This window comes from Elgaria multicarinata, chromosome 2 (assembly GCF_023053635.1).
Source record: "Elgaria multicarinata webbii isolate HBS135686 ecotype San Diego chromosome 2, rElgMul1.1.pri, whole genome shotgun sequence".
NCBI lineage: Eukaryota > Metazoa > Chordata > Lepidosauria > Squamata > Anguidae > Elgaria > Elgaria multicarinata.
Window position 1 is genome coordinate 167,193,566 of NC_086172.1, and position 15,327 is coordinate 167,208,892.

The 15,327-nt window shown below is 41.4% G+C and overlaps 1 protein-coding gene across 1 annotated transcript in view; it reads left to right on the plus strand.

Annotated features, from left to right (window-relative positions):
- Nucleotides 1-12,273: 12,273 nt before the first annotated feature.
- Nucleotides 12,274-15,327, plus strand: part of TDRD9 (tudor domain containing 9) — a 120,145-nt gene continuing 117,091 nt past the window's right edge. Inside the window, exon 1 of the mRNA XM_063118493.1 lies at nt 12,274-12,431. Within this exon, the coding sequence (XP_062974563.1) occupies nt 12,274-12,431 (158 nt within the window). The remainder of the gene's footprint in view (nt 12,432-15,327) is intronic.

Genomic DNA, 15,327 nt, shown 5'->3' on the forward strand with positions numbered 1-15,327 from the left:
CCTGTTCTTGATAACCAAACAGGGCTCCTTCTCAGTTACATAAATACAAGTGGGAACTGCAACAAAATGTTGCAGTGTGGAGTGTCCTCTGTTGAGGATTCGAGCTACTTCATTCCATCCTCTCCTCCCCAACAGTCAGCATCCTGTGGCCAATAGGTAAACTCAGTCAACAATTGGGCTGTCTTGGATTTCTGGATGTTTCCCCCCACTAAAGGTGTTTCTTGTGAGCGTAGGGTGCTGTTTTGATGAAGTAAAGGCCAGCAGTCTGAGAACTGAATAGAAGCATATCTGAACTGTTATTGATAAGCAAACTGTCAAAAGACGTTCGAAGAGGCAACCCATTGCCATCCCTGGGCCTGGGAACAGTGGGACCAGCCTTCAGAAATTATGCTGCCCAATGCTTAGTGTATTACAACATGGTGATAGGCTAAAATGTAGGCTTTTCCTTCAACCTGCTTTTTTTTTCCATTGCAGGCTTCAGAGATACCAAGAATATATAACATCCTCCATCCCTTGGTCATGCTTGAGCATGACAATGCATACTGAGGAATTGTTTTCATATATGATCTCATCTACTGAGGAAAGAGAAACAAGATTACCAGACTGCAATGCTGACATTGCTGACACAAAGAACTACCCACATGAATCTTCATCAAGGCAGGATACAGCTGTAGATTATTACAGTGTCAGTAATTAAGGGTAGAAATGACAGCTCAATGTATATATTTTATCACGAAAAATAATTTGTTAATATAGGGGTCTAGATTGCATTTTTATCCAATTTCCTACCTAGTTTTCATGTCTATGTATACATTAAAGAGTAAGGCTCTTATGTTCTTAATGTTGCAGACCTTCAAAAATTTGATTCAAAGTGCTTTTTATGGCAATTAATAGATTTTTAAAATAGTTTTTCTCCATTTCGTGCTGTCACTTTACTTGATATATTGGCTACTGTTACTGCATTGTAACTTTATGATACCTTGTAAGCTTCTTTGGTCTGCAAATATAAAGTATGAGATAAATGTTAAATAATGAGATATAATTCTTGTACTAATACGTTAAGCTAGTTGTACTATTCTTTTACTTCTGGTAGAACATGAAGGTTTGGCCTCCCCCCACCCACCCAACACCAGTGAACATATAAGAAGGCACATTTAGGATTGTAGAACAGAGTCCAAATCAAGCATTAGAACAAAATCTAGCATCTGTAGATACAGGAGAATATATAGCTTCAATAAAAGTGCAAACAGATTTAATTGCCCAACACACTGAACCCTTTCAGCCAAGTCACTAGAGTAATAGTGTTATATAATTGTTTGACTCTTTCAGAAATTCTGGGCCTGTTCAGACCACACACTAAGCCACGGTTAGGCCTCTAACCCCTTTGCAGCAGTGTGTTTAAACCGTGGTTATGTAGCCACCATGGTTAGGAAGGGTTCACACAACACACTAAGTCATGGTTCACACAACATCAAGTTTAGCTCAATATGATTAACCACTGTGGCTTAGCAGGGCATCTGAACAGGGTCTTTATCTGGAGCTATGTACATGCAATAATATATAAGATTCCTTACCCCTCTGAACTGTTTTTTTCTCCCTGCCTACATCCGGCATTCAAGAGTACAATATTCATTGTTATTGATAAATGTGCGTACGAATCTTATTCGAGTAACTTCACCTTTACCTGAATCAAGAAACAACCCCACTTTTAAGCAAAGTGGTAGCTAAAACAGCTTATCAGCAGGGAGCTAGAATATACTGGGGAGTAAACAAAGCCTATGGCTAGGTAAGATTGGGTCAAATAATGGCTATTCAGGTGTAAAATTAATTTGTGTAAAATACAATAGATTGGATTTCTCTTGTTTGTTTCCTATCTAAAAGTAGAAAGCTTTGTTTTCCATAATTAAAATTCCTGAATTTCTCATTCTGAGGCAGCTCATAAAACCTTACTGTCTAGTCTATTTTTTTTTAACTTTCTGTTAATTGCTAGCTTTTATACTATGGTTTGAAAAGGTTTCACGGGGATTAACTACTAATATTTAATTTCTTCCATCTGCCAACTTTGTAATCAAGAAAGAAAAGCTTAGGGGAAATCTCCAATCTCACTTGTTTCCTTTTGAACAGATTTGCAGACTTCCCAGCCTGGAATACAGATGTTGCAGGCAGACTTCCTTGTTTATTTTTAAAGTTTCATTTCAGGCACCAGTTCATGAGATCACACAGTTGTGACACCTGGGTCTGACTAAACCAACAACTCAGAATTCCAACAAACAGGAATGGAGGTAATCCAGGATTGCATTGTCATATCACAATCTACACTGAACAGATTGAAACTTGAATGAATGATTGGATCCTGCCAATATTTAGCTAGTTTCAAGAACACATGTGTGCTTTAACCACATCCCTGGAATTTTAGTCTCCCTCTACCCTCCTTGTGCTCCATGGCAAAAGTCCTTTGAAACCAAGGGAAATGTGTTATATGGAATGGAGGGAAAATAAAGATTTCTACTGGGCGAGTACAAGTATTTGAGTTAGTCTGTACTGGCCATTCAGCTGAATATATACTTTTAAAAACATCTCTGCGTGTCTAGTTTATCCAACTTATAAGTTTTGCTGAGAGGTTTTCTGTATAGTATATATTTCCTCTGGAAATTGTTCCTGTAACTTCAGTTTCCCAGGAACGGTGGAATTTAATGGATTCCCTGATAGCACCTATAATTAGTGATTCATAAGACAACCATAGCCATAGTACAATCCTAGATCCCTGTGTATGATAGTTGACTTTTACCATGCATAAACCATGGTAAATGAATATCCTGTAAATCAAAGTGTATTACCATAAACCAAAATTCTCACAGGCCCGTCTCTGGGTTCCCCCAACATTTGAGGAAAGTGGGACATCTCATCTGGTGCCTACTTTGTTGTTATTTTAGCACCAAAGGCCTTTTATTTTTTCAGCCTTTTTAATTAAGTTTGTTTTATTTTGGTTGATGAGTTTTATGATGCTCTTATAATTTCTGATGCTTTTAATGTATTTTTGATATGCACTTAATTTTCAGAAAATAGTCACCCTGAAAATTTGAAGGCCTGATTCTTCAAATAAATATGGTATAGTTTATGTCAACATGCTTGATGCTCCATGACATTGTTATGCGACCTTTACCTTATGCCATTTTGCCAACTAGTAAGTTGAAGGGTAGCATAATAATAAAAATAAGTGAAAGCTATATATAACAAGAAATGTTGATCATGTCTAGAAGCTGTATAAATAAGTTGCACTAAAAATATACTCAGCACATTTCTTGAGCAACACATTTATTCGGTCCATGGCAGATCACCACTGCGCTAATGCAGAACATTGCTTATAATACAATTAACTTCCCATGATGGTAGTGCGGTTCATCCACAGCCAAGATGATGGTTCAAACGTACACTGAAGAATTACATTTTTAATGGCCAGATTGTTCTGAAACACAAAACCGTAGTCAAGCAATAAAGTAGCCTCAGCAAAGCATTTGCAAATTATTCGCTTCAGGGTTTGACGCTTTTTAATGCCTGTCATTTTAATGTTTTGTTTGTTTTCTGATGTCTGCTGTTTTATGTTTTAGTTATATTGCATATTTAAGTTATACTTTTAACAACTTTAATGTTGCTCACCAGCTGGATATGTTTTACATGTCAGGTTGTATAGAAATATTTTTAAATAAACAATCTGACATCTACCTAACCATGTCCAGCTGCCTTGTAAGGACTGAAAAATATTTCAATTAGTCCATCAACTACAGTAGAACAAATTTTCACCACCTTTGGTCAGAATGCATATAAAACCTGCCAGCATTTCTGATTATTTTCTCTATATACAATCTCAAGCAAGCTGCTTGCTAGTCATGTCTAAGAGAAATCAACCCTTATTCCATGACTATATTGCTAGGAGAATAGCCGTGTCTAAATGTTTTCCTTTGCAAGCAAAATCTAGATAGGATTAAGGTTTGCTCATCTGGCCTTAAAGAGACATCATGAGCAAACAGTAGCAATAGTCTATTATTTAAACTTTATACGAACTAAGTTTTAACCAGCTGGATAATGAAATATAGTAGACAGTAAAGCGTTAAACATAATGGGGTGCCTCCAGATTTAGGCATACTCAGTGGGGCAAAAGCCCCCTCCTACCCACAGCAGCCCCTTCAGACCCTGCTGAATGGGGCATGCTCTAGGGTAGGAGGAGCCAAGAAGAGGGAACTCTACTAGTGGAAGCAATCTACACCCAATTTTCTCCTTCCTACTCACGCCCCATCATCACTACAGCCTATCCCATTCAGCAGGGTCCCTCAACCCCACTCTGTAGCATTTCCAGATGGCTGCCATGGGAAGGAGAGGGCAAGGAAGTCCATTTCTGCCAACCCACTGCATGTAATATATCTGGATCCCAACCCAATGGACCAGTAACTTGAGGATCAACTACACCAAGCAGGATATTCCACTAGGAAAGCGGTATATAAAAGGCAAGAGCCACACTACTGCTTTGTAGCGGTACTGAAGTGCACTGCAGGATCTTTACTACTGCTTTATAGTGGTACTGAAGTGCACTGACAACTGTTGGGGCACGTGACACATCTACACCAAGCAGGATATAACACTATGAAAGTGGTATGGAAGCAGTATATGTCTGCATCAATGGGCCCCAACAGTTGTCAGTGCACTTCAATACTGCCATAAAGCAGTAGTGTGGCTCCTGCCTTTAGTGGTCTATATTAAGAGTATCTTCTGAATGAATAGCAGCATCGTTAAAGCTCTGTACACCATCAATGGTGAGGATCTATTTCATAAATTTCCTTTAAGATTTATCTTAAAATTAATCTCGCTGACGGAATGTATTTCATGTTGTATATATGCTGTCAATACTTACTCTTATCGTCTTTCACTGATTTTTTACCTAAAAAGAGGCAAAATGAATTTCATTAAAAAATAACATTTCCAACCAGATTTAGACACACTGAAAGTGCCAAACTAAAGCCACATTTTAAACATGGCTACTGTGTCTACATAAGAGAACTTAACATTTAAGAATGTTAGAGAATGGGCTACTAAGGAAACATCTTGCCCTGAGGGGATGGGAGAAAAAACAGATTAAGCTTGAACTCAAAAGAGGAACAGCAAAAGGGGAGAAACACAGACCAACAAAACTATGCCAGCCCAAGACAATGGCTCAGTTCAGACAACACATTAGTCAATGCAATGTGAAAACGCCACTCAACAGTTGAGTTTTTAGGGGGTGCTCCCCACAAATGTTCTAACTCCACTGTTGTGTGACTGTGGGCTACTGTGGAGTTGAGTAAAATCCATCGTGGTGTTTGCCTGACAGCTCCTCTGCCCTCTCTCCTCCCGATGGTATCCCATCAGCCATTGCTGCAAAAACCCAAACCAGGCAGCACTCGCTCCTTTCGCTGCTCTTGCTAGGGAACTCTGTAGCCAGTGGGAAAAGTCAACTCAACACAACAAAAAACTCCACGGAGCCTGCCACACAACACAACAGATGTGCAGGAATTCTCTGCAGTGCAGATATTCAGTGTGGAATGTTTTCTAAAGAAACTCCTATGGGATGGAGTTTTCCCGCCAGACAACATGTTTCTCAACGGCAGTATAAAAAAACTCCACCATGGAGTTCTAAAACCACCATTGGGAAACGTGTTGTCTGAACTGAGCCAATAACTGCAGTGCAAACCTGAGTTTAATTTATATATTCCCCTCTACCAGGGCAAGAGAATCAAGCATCACCATCATCCTCTCCTTCCTCTTCCCTGTCTTTTTAGTTTGTAAGCCTGAGGGCAGGGACTTAATTAATTATAGTAAGCTGCTCTAGGAGCTTTTTGACTGAAGAGTGGGATAAAAATGATTTGAATCAATCAATCAGGGTTGGAAGGGGCCTTTTAGGCCATCAAGCCCAACCCCATGCTCAGTGCAGGAATCCAGTTTAAAGCATCACTTACAGATGGCTGTCCAGTCTCTGCTTGAACGCTTAAATTATTTTAAAAATAATTTAAGAATACTTAGTTTACTGATCTCAATGTTTAAGAAAATTCAGTTCATTGATTTCAGCCTATTTTAATGTCAAGGAATGTATTATTATTATTATTATTATTATTATTATTATATTTATTTGTATCCCGCCTTTTGCCCAATGCTGGGCCTCAAGGCGGCCTTACAAAGTTTAAAATATACATGGGGGGGGGGGGGAGGGAAACAAAACCATAAACAATTAAAAAATACACAACAAAATTATAAAACATTAACATAGATGGAGGGCTGGATTATTCTCCAAAGGCCTGCTTGAACAAAAAAGTTTTAGCCTGCTTCCGAAAGCCCATCAAGGAGGGAGCCAGCCTAGCTTCCCCAGGAAGAGAGTTCCAGAGCACCGGAGCAGCCAACGAGAAGGCCCTCTGCCATGTTCCCACCAAGCGTGCCTGTGAAGAAGGTGGGACTAAAAGAAGGGCCTCTCCAGAAGATCTCAAAGCACGGGCAGGCTCATAAGGGAGAATACGTTCTTTCAAATAACCTGGACCCGAACCATATAGAGCTTTATAGGTCATAACCAGCACTTTGAATTGTGCCCGGAAACAGACTGGAAGCCAGTGGAGCTGTTTTAACAGGGGAGTTGTCTGCTCCCTGTAACCAGCCCCGGTCAACAATCTGGCTGCAGCTCTCTGAACCAGCTGGAGTTTCCGAACACTCTTATGTGGGAGGTTTTTTTAAAACACCCCCCCCCCAAAAGTGTGAATATTAACAAAACAGAACAAGCAAAAAAAAAAAAAAAGGAAAAAAAAAAAGAAACATTACATATATAGGAATATAATAATTTCCCATCAGATATGCTGTTCATTTACAAAAAAGGGGGAGAGTGTTATGCATAGATTTCAAGAAAAGCAGACCATATATCACAAGCCGCGCCTATATAACACCTGTTCAAATATTGATAGTGTTGTTAAGTCCTCAATCTATTGCATGATGGGAGGTGAGCATTTGTCCTTCCAATGTGATAGTATAAGTCTTTCAGCTCTTGTAAGGGCTCTGAAAATACTTTAGGTTCTTCTTATTATGCACACGTTGCCTAGGAGTTTGAGACTTTCTTCAGAGTAAACATGTAGAGGACTGGATCGCATAGCATTTAGACAACGTATTGGACAGAGATGGGAAAATACTACCATACAGATTCATAAATAGGATCGGATTGCACCAACTGTTTAAACTGTAATGTGCCAAAATGTCTCCATGTGCTGTGAATATAGGATGGCACAAAATGTGGAGGCATCTGTTATCTCTTCACAAGAAAAATCTGGACTCTACTAGAGGTGCACCATGGATGGAGGTGCAACTTCAGTGATTAATGGAATCAAGCTTAGGGAAAGAAGACCCAAGGCAAATTTGGTAATAGTCAGGCTGGAGGTCTTTTGGGTTCATCCACAACATTGGTAGTTCTGTTATTTAAGATTATAGTGCATACAATATAATTTGTACTGTACTAAAACTGCAGTTTGGTAGCTGGTGTTCGGGTAAAAGCATGTGCTGAATGAAAGCTGGTGTGGATGTATGTAACTACAAATATGATCAGTACCTCACTATCAGTATGGTTCTATTTGGCTTATATCCAAAACCAATTTGTTGACACCTGTAACCAATTTTAGAAACTGAACACACAACACTTACCTCCATAAGAGATTTTGTAATAGATAAAGCCGGTTAGGAGGACACCAACCCATAGTTCTTGGTGAACTTGGGTATGGTAAATCTTCTGGGCTTGCCACAGTCTTGAAAGGTAACTCCTAAACATCTGTAAAAAAAATGGCAGTACTTTGAAATAATACCATTTAAAAAAATTAAGGTCCATGTTCAGCAATTAACATGCACAAATCCCATTACAAATGAATGATTAAGAGCAAGAGAACATTTAACATCCCAAACTAATTGAGAACTCATGTTCATTTTTTATTTTAAAATATTTGAGATGTTGCTTTTAACTGTAAGCATAAGGGAAGTCTCACAACCCTTTGCTGAAGGTCTGTCACTGCTACATTTATAGCTGTGACAGAGTTCAGTGTCAGATAATGACCCTGTTTGGACATAACAGCATGTCCAGCAGCAAATCATGGTTGGATGCTGCTATTATATGTGGTTCTTGTTTCCATTAACAATCCTCAAGTGATGTCTAAACGGGCACTTAGGGCTGATTGAGGGTTAAAAACCCCAAGTTAACCCAAGAACAAGCCATGGGTTAATTTGGGATTAATTAACCCAAGAACAAACCCAAGTGCCTCTGTTCAGACATCACAGAAACAATCCTCAAAAGCAGTATTCAAGGGTTGTTAATGGAAACAGGAAGCAGCTCAGGTGCAGTGTGCTTCTCTGCAATTCGTGGGTTAATTAACCAACAATCTGCCACTGGACGTCACGATTATGTCAAAACAGGGGAGACAGCTTTAATCAAGATGTGGAAGGATCCTTGAGAACAGATTATTCCAGTGACATGTTCACTCAGATCTTGGTTTTGAATTCTTCCAAAAGCTGTTAATACCACTTTACTGCTCCATTTGCTCATCTAGGTATGAAATATTCTGAGATCAAAAAAAGAGAGGGAGTCAAGATCGGAAGTACAGTTAAAAGAAATTGATCTAACATGTGGCTATCATGCACAACTGATGTGTGGAAATATAACTGGGATTGGCCAGTGGGAACATCTTTACTAGTTACCAGGCCATTTCCAAGCAAAAGTGCTAATGTTTACTTTTAAAATTCAAGCTGACATCAGCTTGAATTCTGGATGTCAGAGTGAGTCCATTCTTCCATGAATTTTCCCACAAACTAACATCATGACTGGAAGCCCTTCTCTTGGTGTCCCGTCCCGTCCCGTCTCCTCCCCCCCGCCTCAGAGGCAAAACAGGTGGTGACTGGGGAAAATGCTTTCTTGGTTGTAGCCCCCTGCCTTTACAATACCCTCCTGATGCCCACTCTATCTTTTTAGCACCAAGGGAAGACCATTTTGTTTTCTCGGGCCTTTTAAGCTTTGACTGAGCTTTTAGGTTTTATTCTGCTGTTGTGATTTCATGTTTTTATTGCCTTCCATTTTTATGTTATTTTATATTGTGATGACAATAAGAATAATAAAACTGATTGTATTAATGTTTACTTATTAGCTGCCCTGGGACTAGCCATACAAAAGGCGGCATGTGAAACAAAAAAGTAAGAAACTAGGACTACAATCCTAAGTATATTTAGTAGGGAGGAATTTCAATTAAACATGCTTTTGGTGGCATTTGCCATAGCCCTTGTGTTGTCCCACTGCAAATGATATCCAGTGGTGCAGCCTCCCCCAAACTGGTGCCCTTCAGATGTGATGGACTACAACTCCCACAATTCTTCAGCTAGCACCAGGTTGAGGAGGCTGCAGTGGGATATTGCCTCCGAAATGCTAAGTTTTTTATCCTATTCAATATCCAAGTACATTGTTGGTGCTATATAAATAAATAAATAAATAATAATCTTCTTCTTCTTCCAAGAAGCTCAGAGGAGCATACATGGGCTGAGGAAAGGAAAGTTAATTCAGCTCCCTCTCCAACGCACTGGCAATAGTATAGGGGTGGGCAATTTGTCTAGATGTGGTTGGGTTGCAACTCCCATCCTCACCTCTAACAATGTTGGCTCAGAGTGATGGGAGTTGCAATGCAGCAATATCTTGAGGGCCACGAGTTGCCTGTCCTTGTTGCAGTGGTTCTACCTAGCTATTGTGACTAAGGGTGCAATCCTATGTATGTTTCGATAGAAAAAACTCCTACAACTTTCAGCATTCCCTAACCAGCCTTTTTTTTTTTTGGTCTAAACATGCATACGAAATAACTTAGTGGGTCTTAGCTTTGAGCAGACAGGATTAAAGCTACTATTATTTGTTACATTTATATTGTGCCTTTGCCTCCGAGGATCCCAAGGCGGTGTACACAAGATTCCTCATCTTCCTCTCCATTTTATCCTCACAACAGTTTTGTGAGGCAGGTTAAACTTTGAGTCAGTCAGAGGCCCAAAGTCAACCAGTGAGTTTTATGGTGAGTGGGGGACTAGAGCCCAGGACTTCTCAATCCAATACTCTAACCGCTACACCACACTGGCTCAAACTAAGTAAAAGTGGAAAGACACCCTCCAATGTGCCTCCCACCCCTCTTTCTCACATCTGGGCATGTTTAGCCTTGAGAAGAGAAGACTGAGGGGAGACATGATAGCAATCTTCAAATACTTAAAAGGCTGTCACACAGAGGAGGGCCAGGATCTCCTCTCGATCATCTCAGAGTGCAGGACACGGAATAATGGGCTCCAGTTATAGGAAACCAGATTCCGGCTGGACATCAGGAAAAACTTCCTGACTGTGTTAGAGCAGTACGACAATGGAGTCAGTTACCTAGGGAGGCTGTGGGCTCTCCCACACTTCAAGAGGCAGCTGGACAACCATCTGTCAGGGATGCTTTAGGGTGGATTCCTGCATTGAGCAGGGGGTTGGACTTGATGGCCTTATAGGCCCCTTCCAACGCTGCTATTCTGTGATTCTACCTTCCCCACCCGCCAAGCCCACTACTCCTGCTATCACCTTAAGCCTGCCTCAGGGCCTCCCTCTCCACCTCCGTAACCAAAGCAACTCGCCCACCCGTCCAGCACAGGCCTCCTAGGTCAGCTCGTAAGGCGTAAGATTGAGGCTCGGCCGCTGCCAAGCCGGCGGAAGCCAGAAACACGAGAGAGCAAACCTCGCTGTTACCGAAAGGAGAAGGCCGAACCCACCTTGAAGCCCGAAGCGAGATGAGCGAGGAAGCGCAAGAGAAGGTCACAAAGCCGCCGCCGCCGCTGGTCGACGCAAAGCTTGCCGGGAAAGGAGCGAGCCCAGAGCGCCTCTTCCTCTGCTCGCAGCGCCCTCTATCGTGGAGGATTCCACATCACAGTTTCATCTTTCTCTCTCGCACCTGCGAGGAAGGGATGCTCAGCGCGCGGGTGGAGCTTTTACTCAGAATCCGCGTAGTTCTTCCACTTGATTTCAGTGGAATCGGCTTCCAAAGAAGCGGTGCGGTTTAATGCACGCTGATTTGCGAGCAAATCCCATTGTGTTCGGCGGGGCTTTTGTCTCTATGGGAGAGGTGCATAACTATCAGTGTGATTAAGGCTGCACTTTCTTGCCATTGAACTCGATGGGGGAAGTCCCATGGAACTCGATCCTATACTCACTTTCCTGGAAGCCCCATTGAATTCAACCCTACTTGTCTACTTTTGAGCAGATATGTGTACGATTGCGCTCTGTGAAAATACAGCCATACGTGCAAGACTGAATTCGGAAGTTCCACTGATTAAATGAGAATTAGTTCCAAGTCACAGCCGGATCCCTATAAGACTTCTTCTGTCTAAACATGCATAGTACTGCGCCCTAAACCTACAATCCTAAACACACTTACCTGGAAATAAACCCCACAATACACGGCGGGATTTCCTTCTGAGTAAATACGCATTACACTGCATTCTAATGCTTCAATCCCAAACGCATTTACTAGCGCGTCAATTCCATGAGCTGCACGATCGCAATCCCCTGCATACCTACCTGGGACTAAGTCCCATTGAACACAATCGGATTTACTTTCGAGTAAGCATCCATAGAGGAGCGTTGCTAGGCTCCAGTTCTAAACTTGTTTACTAATAACGAGTTAATTCCGTTGTATTTAAAACAAAAAAACTTCCGGGGGTTAATTAAGGTGCAACTGTATGCACTCTCACCAGGTAATAAGCCCCACTGGAAAACAACAGGAATACCTTCCCAGTAATCATCCACAAGATTGCGCTGGAAATAGTGCCATCCTATCCATGTCTACTCAGAAATAAATCTGATTGCTTTCATGGCGCTTACTCCCAGGTAGCGGCGGATACGACAGAAACCTGTTAAGGATGAAATCCAATATAAATCCTGCTTAGAGGGATTTCATTGAATTTATTTCAAGAAATTCAATTTACATTGGATTTCACCCTAAGAAACAAAAGTTTGGGTTTGGAGCCGGCGTATTATTATTTAAAAAAGTAAAAAAAAACCCAACAACTTCGCCGCTTCTTGCAACAAATCGCAGTATCCCTACACCCCATGGAGCACGTGGCTGGGGGCGGGCGGAGTTTGGTCATTCGTTTGGGGCTTGTTGGGCTATTAATAGCCGCGGCCTGTATTCTGGATCGGTGGCTCTTTAGGAAGGTTGATGTTAAGGTTCAGCCATGTTGCGAAAGCTCACCGTAGACCAGATAAACGACTGGTTCACAATCGGCAAGACAGTTAGTGGAGTAGAATTCCTGGGGGGTGACCCCACGGCTTCTGGGTCGGCCCAAACCCGCGGTGGGTCTGCTAGAGAGCAGCCATCTTCTACTGCTAATGCGTAAGTAGCGGTATAGTAAACAGCAGGTAGGATGCGAGTTTTGACTTTAGTAGCGTTTCTCCACAGAGCGCAGGAATTTGTAAAATGTTGGGAAAGGGATCCAGTTGCATAACGTGTCCACATGGCCTCTTAACAAACAATTAGATCTCCTTCCCCGCCGCCTATGTACAAGCGCCTTAAAGATCCACCTGCACGATCTATTTTCCATCCGTGGAAAACTCTACAGGCTTCAGCCTGTACTCCACAATCTACTCTAAGCAGGATATATTGAAAAGGTTTTAAAGACCATAGGGAGTGTTTTCTGGGCCTCAACAGTTGTCACTGTTATAAACCGTTTTGAAGCAGTAGTGTAGATCTTGATGTCCTCCAGATACGTTGGACTACAACTCCCACCGGTTGAACCCCAACACATCTGGAGGGCACCAGTTTGGGGGATGTTGTTCTACTTCATGAATGCTTCTATCATAATAATGCTAGTTTTTAAGGTACCACAACGTTCTTCCGTGTTTCTGCAGAAATATATATGCGGAGTAAGCAGATCTACATAACTGAAGGAAGAAATGCTAGAGATAAGACATGCTAATCAGCGCTTTTCCATTTTGTTCTTATTAACACCCCCTCCCTTGATTAGCGTGTCTCTGAACTCAGCCAATTTGTGGGGAGGAGGGATATCCTATTCTTTTTTTTTTGTAGAACAACGGTTGGTGACTATTTACTTCCTCCTCCCTCACCAGTATGGACAGACATGTGGGTTACCCATAGACATCTGCTTGGGCACTGTATGAACAGAATACAGAACTAAATAGGCCTTTGGTTTGATCCAAACATTCCACAGTCAGCTAATCATATTACCAGGTGGTCAGCTCTCCCAAACAAGTTGTTGTTATAATTATTGGCAGTAGTAATAATATTGAATTCCTTTGATATGAAAGCCTATTAGGCCAGATCTACACCAATCAGGATATGACACTTTGAAAACAGTTTGAAAACTGTATATAGAGTGTGTCCTGGGCCCCAACAGTTGTCACTACCATTATAAACCGTTTTAAAGCCGTGTAGATCCTGCCCTAGTTATTATTGCAAAGTTTGGCATTAGCTGTTAGGAATTAAAGAGAAGCCGATAGCAGAAATGCAAAGTTTCACCATAGTTCTCAAGAAAGTGAGAGTAAGGGACACAATCCTATGCATGTTTAGGCAGAAAAAAGTCCTATGAGTCCCAGCATGGTGGGACTTCTAGGACGTCTTCTGTCTAAACATTATTATTATTATTATTATTATTATTTATTTATATAGCACCATCAATGTACATGGTGCTGTACAGAGTAAAACAATAAAATAGCAAAACCCTGCCGCATAGGCTTACATTCTAATAAAATCATAAAACAATAAGGGGAAGAGACTGCACCAAACAGGCACAGGGTAGAGTAAAACTAACAGTATAAAAGTCAGAACAAAATCAAGTTTTAAAAGCTTTAGAAAAAAGAAAAGTTTTTAGCTGAGCTTTAAAAGCTGCAATTGAACTTGTAGTTCTCAAATGTTCTGGAAGAGCATTCCAGGCGTAAGGGGCAGCAGAAGAAAATGGACGAAGCCGAGCAAGGGAAGTAGAGACCCTTGGGCATGCATAGAATTGCACCCTAAATCTGCAATCCTGTACTTTCAACTCTAAAAAGCCATTATCTCTAGGTTTTGAGTCTGATTCTAATTAAAGCACAGTAAAAATACTTGATTTGCTAAAAGGCCAGCAGAAGCCTGGCCTGGGTTCCTCTTGTGCTTCTAATGGCAGCTAGCTGTGCAAGAAATCAACAGGTGAAGCTTTTCATAGCAGAAAAGTGAATGTTGCCTGCTAATGTCTGTTGTTAAAAGGCACAGCTGTAGGGGCTGTTTGAAAGATTCTAACTGCAAAACAAACAAAAAGGAAAGGCATGTGATACCTCGCAAAAACAAGAGCAAAGTATTTTTTTGGAGAGCCTAAAACATTTATGGAACATTCAGTCAGTTTTAGCAGAGGAAGGAGCAGAAGGGCTCATTGCAAAAGAGTGGTAGGAAGACAAAAGCTCCACTCCCCCCAAGAACTGTATTTCCGAAATGTGTTGGGCAGAATAAAAGTTTTAGACACTTTGAGAATTACTCTTCTCTTCTTTTGGTATGGTTGAAAGATTGCAAGGTTGTTGTAGATCACAAGCTGAATATGAGCCAACGGTGTGATATGGCAGCAAAAAGAGCAAATGCTATTTGGGGCTGGATTAATAGGAGTATAGCTTCCAAATCGCACGAGGTACTGGTTTCCTTCTATTCAGCACTGGTTAGGCTTCACGAGGATGATCAGGGGTCTGGAAACAAAGTCCTATGAGGAGAGACTGAAAGAACTGGGTGTATTTAGCCTTGAGAAGAGAAGACTTAAACACTCTTTAAGTACTTGAAAGGTTGTTACACAGAGAGGGCCAGGAACTCTTCTCAATCATCCCAGAGTGCAGGACACGGAATAATGGGCTCAAGTTACAGGAAGCCAGACATCAGGGAAAACTTCTTGACTGTTAGATCAGTCCAACAATAGAACCAATGACCTAGGGAGGTCGTGGGCTCTTCCACACTAGAGGCCTTCAAGAGGCAGCAGGACAGCCATCTGTCAGGGATGCTTTGAGGTGGATTCCTGCATTGAGCAAGGGGTTGGACTTGATGGCCTTGTAGGCCCCCTCCAACTGTACTTTTATTAGCAACACTACCAACAGGCAGTAGCGCATTAAATTGCCCCAATTGTTCTGCCAGGCTCAAAGAAGGAAGAACAGTTTGGGGCTTCTGTATAATGAAGTGGTTTTGAAAATGCAGAAGATATGTGTTAATTTTAGAAGCAACTATTTCCCCCCAGGTTAGTAAAAGCCAGCTTTTCACTTTTAAG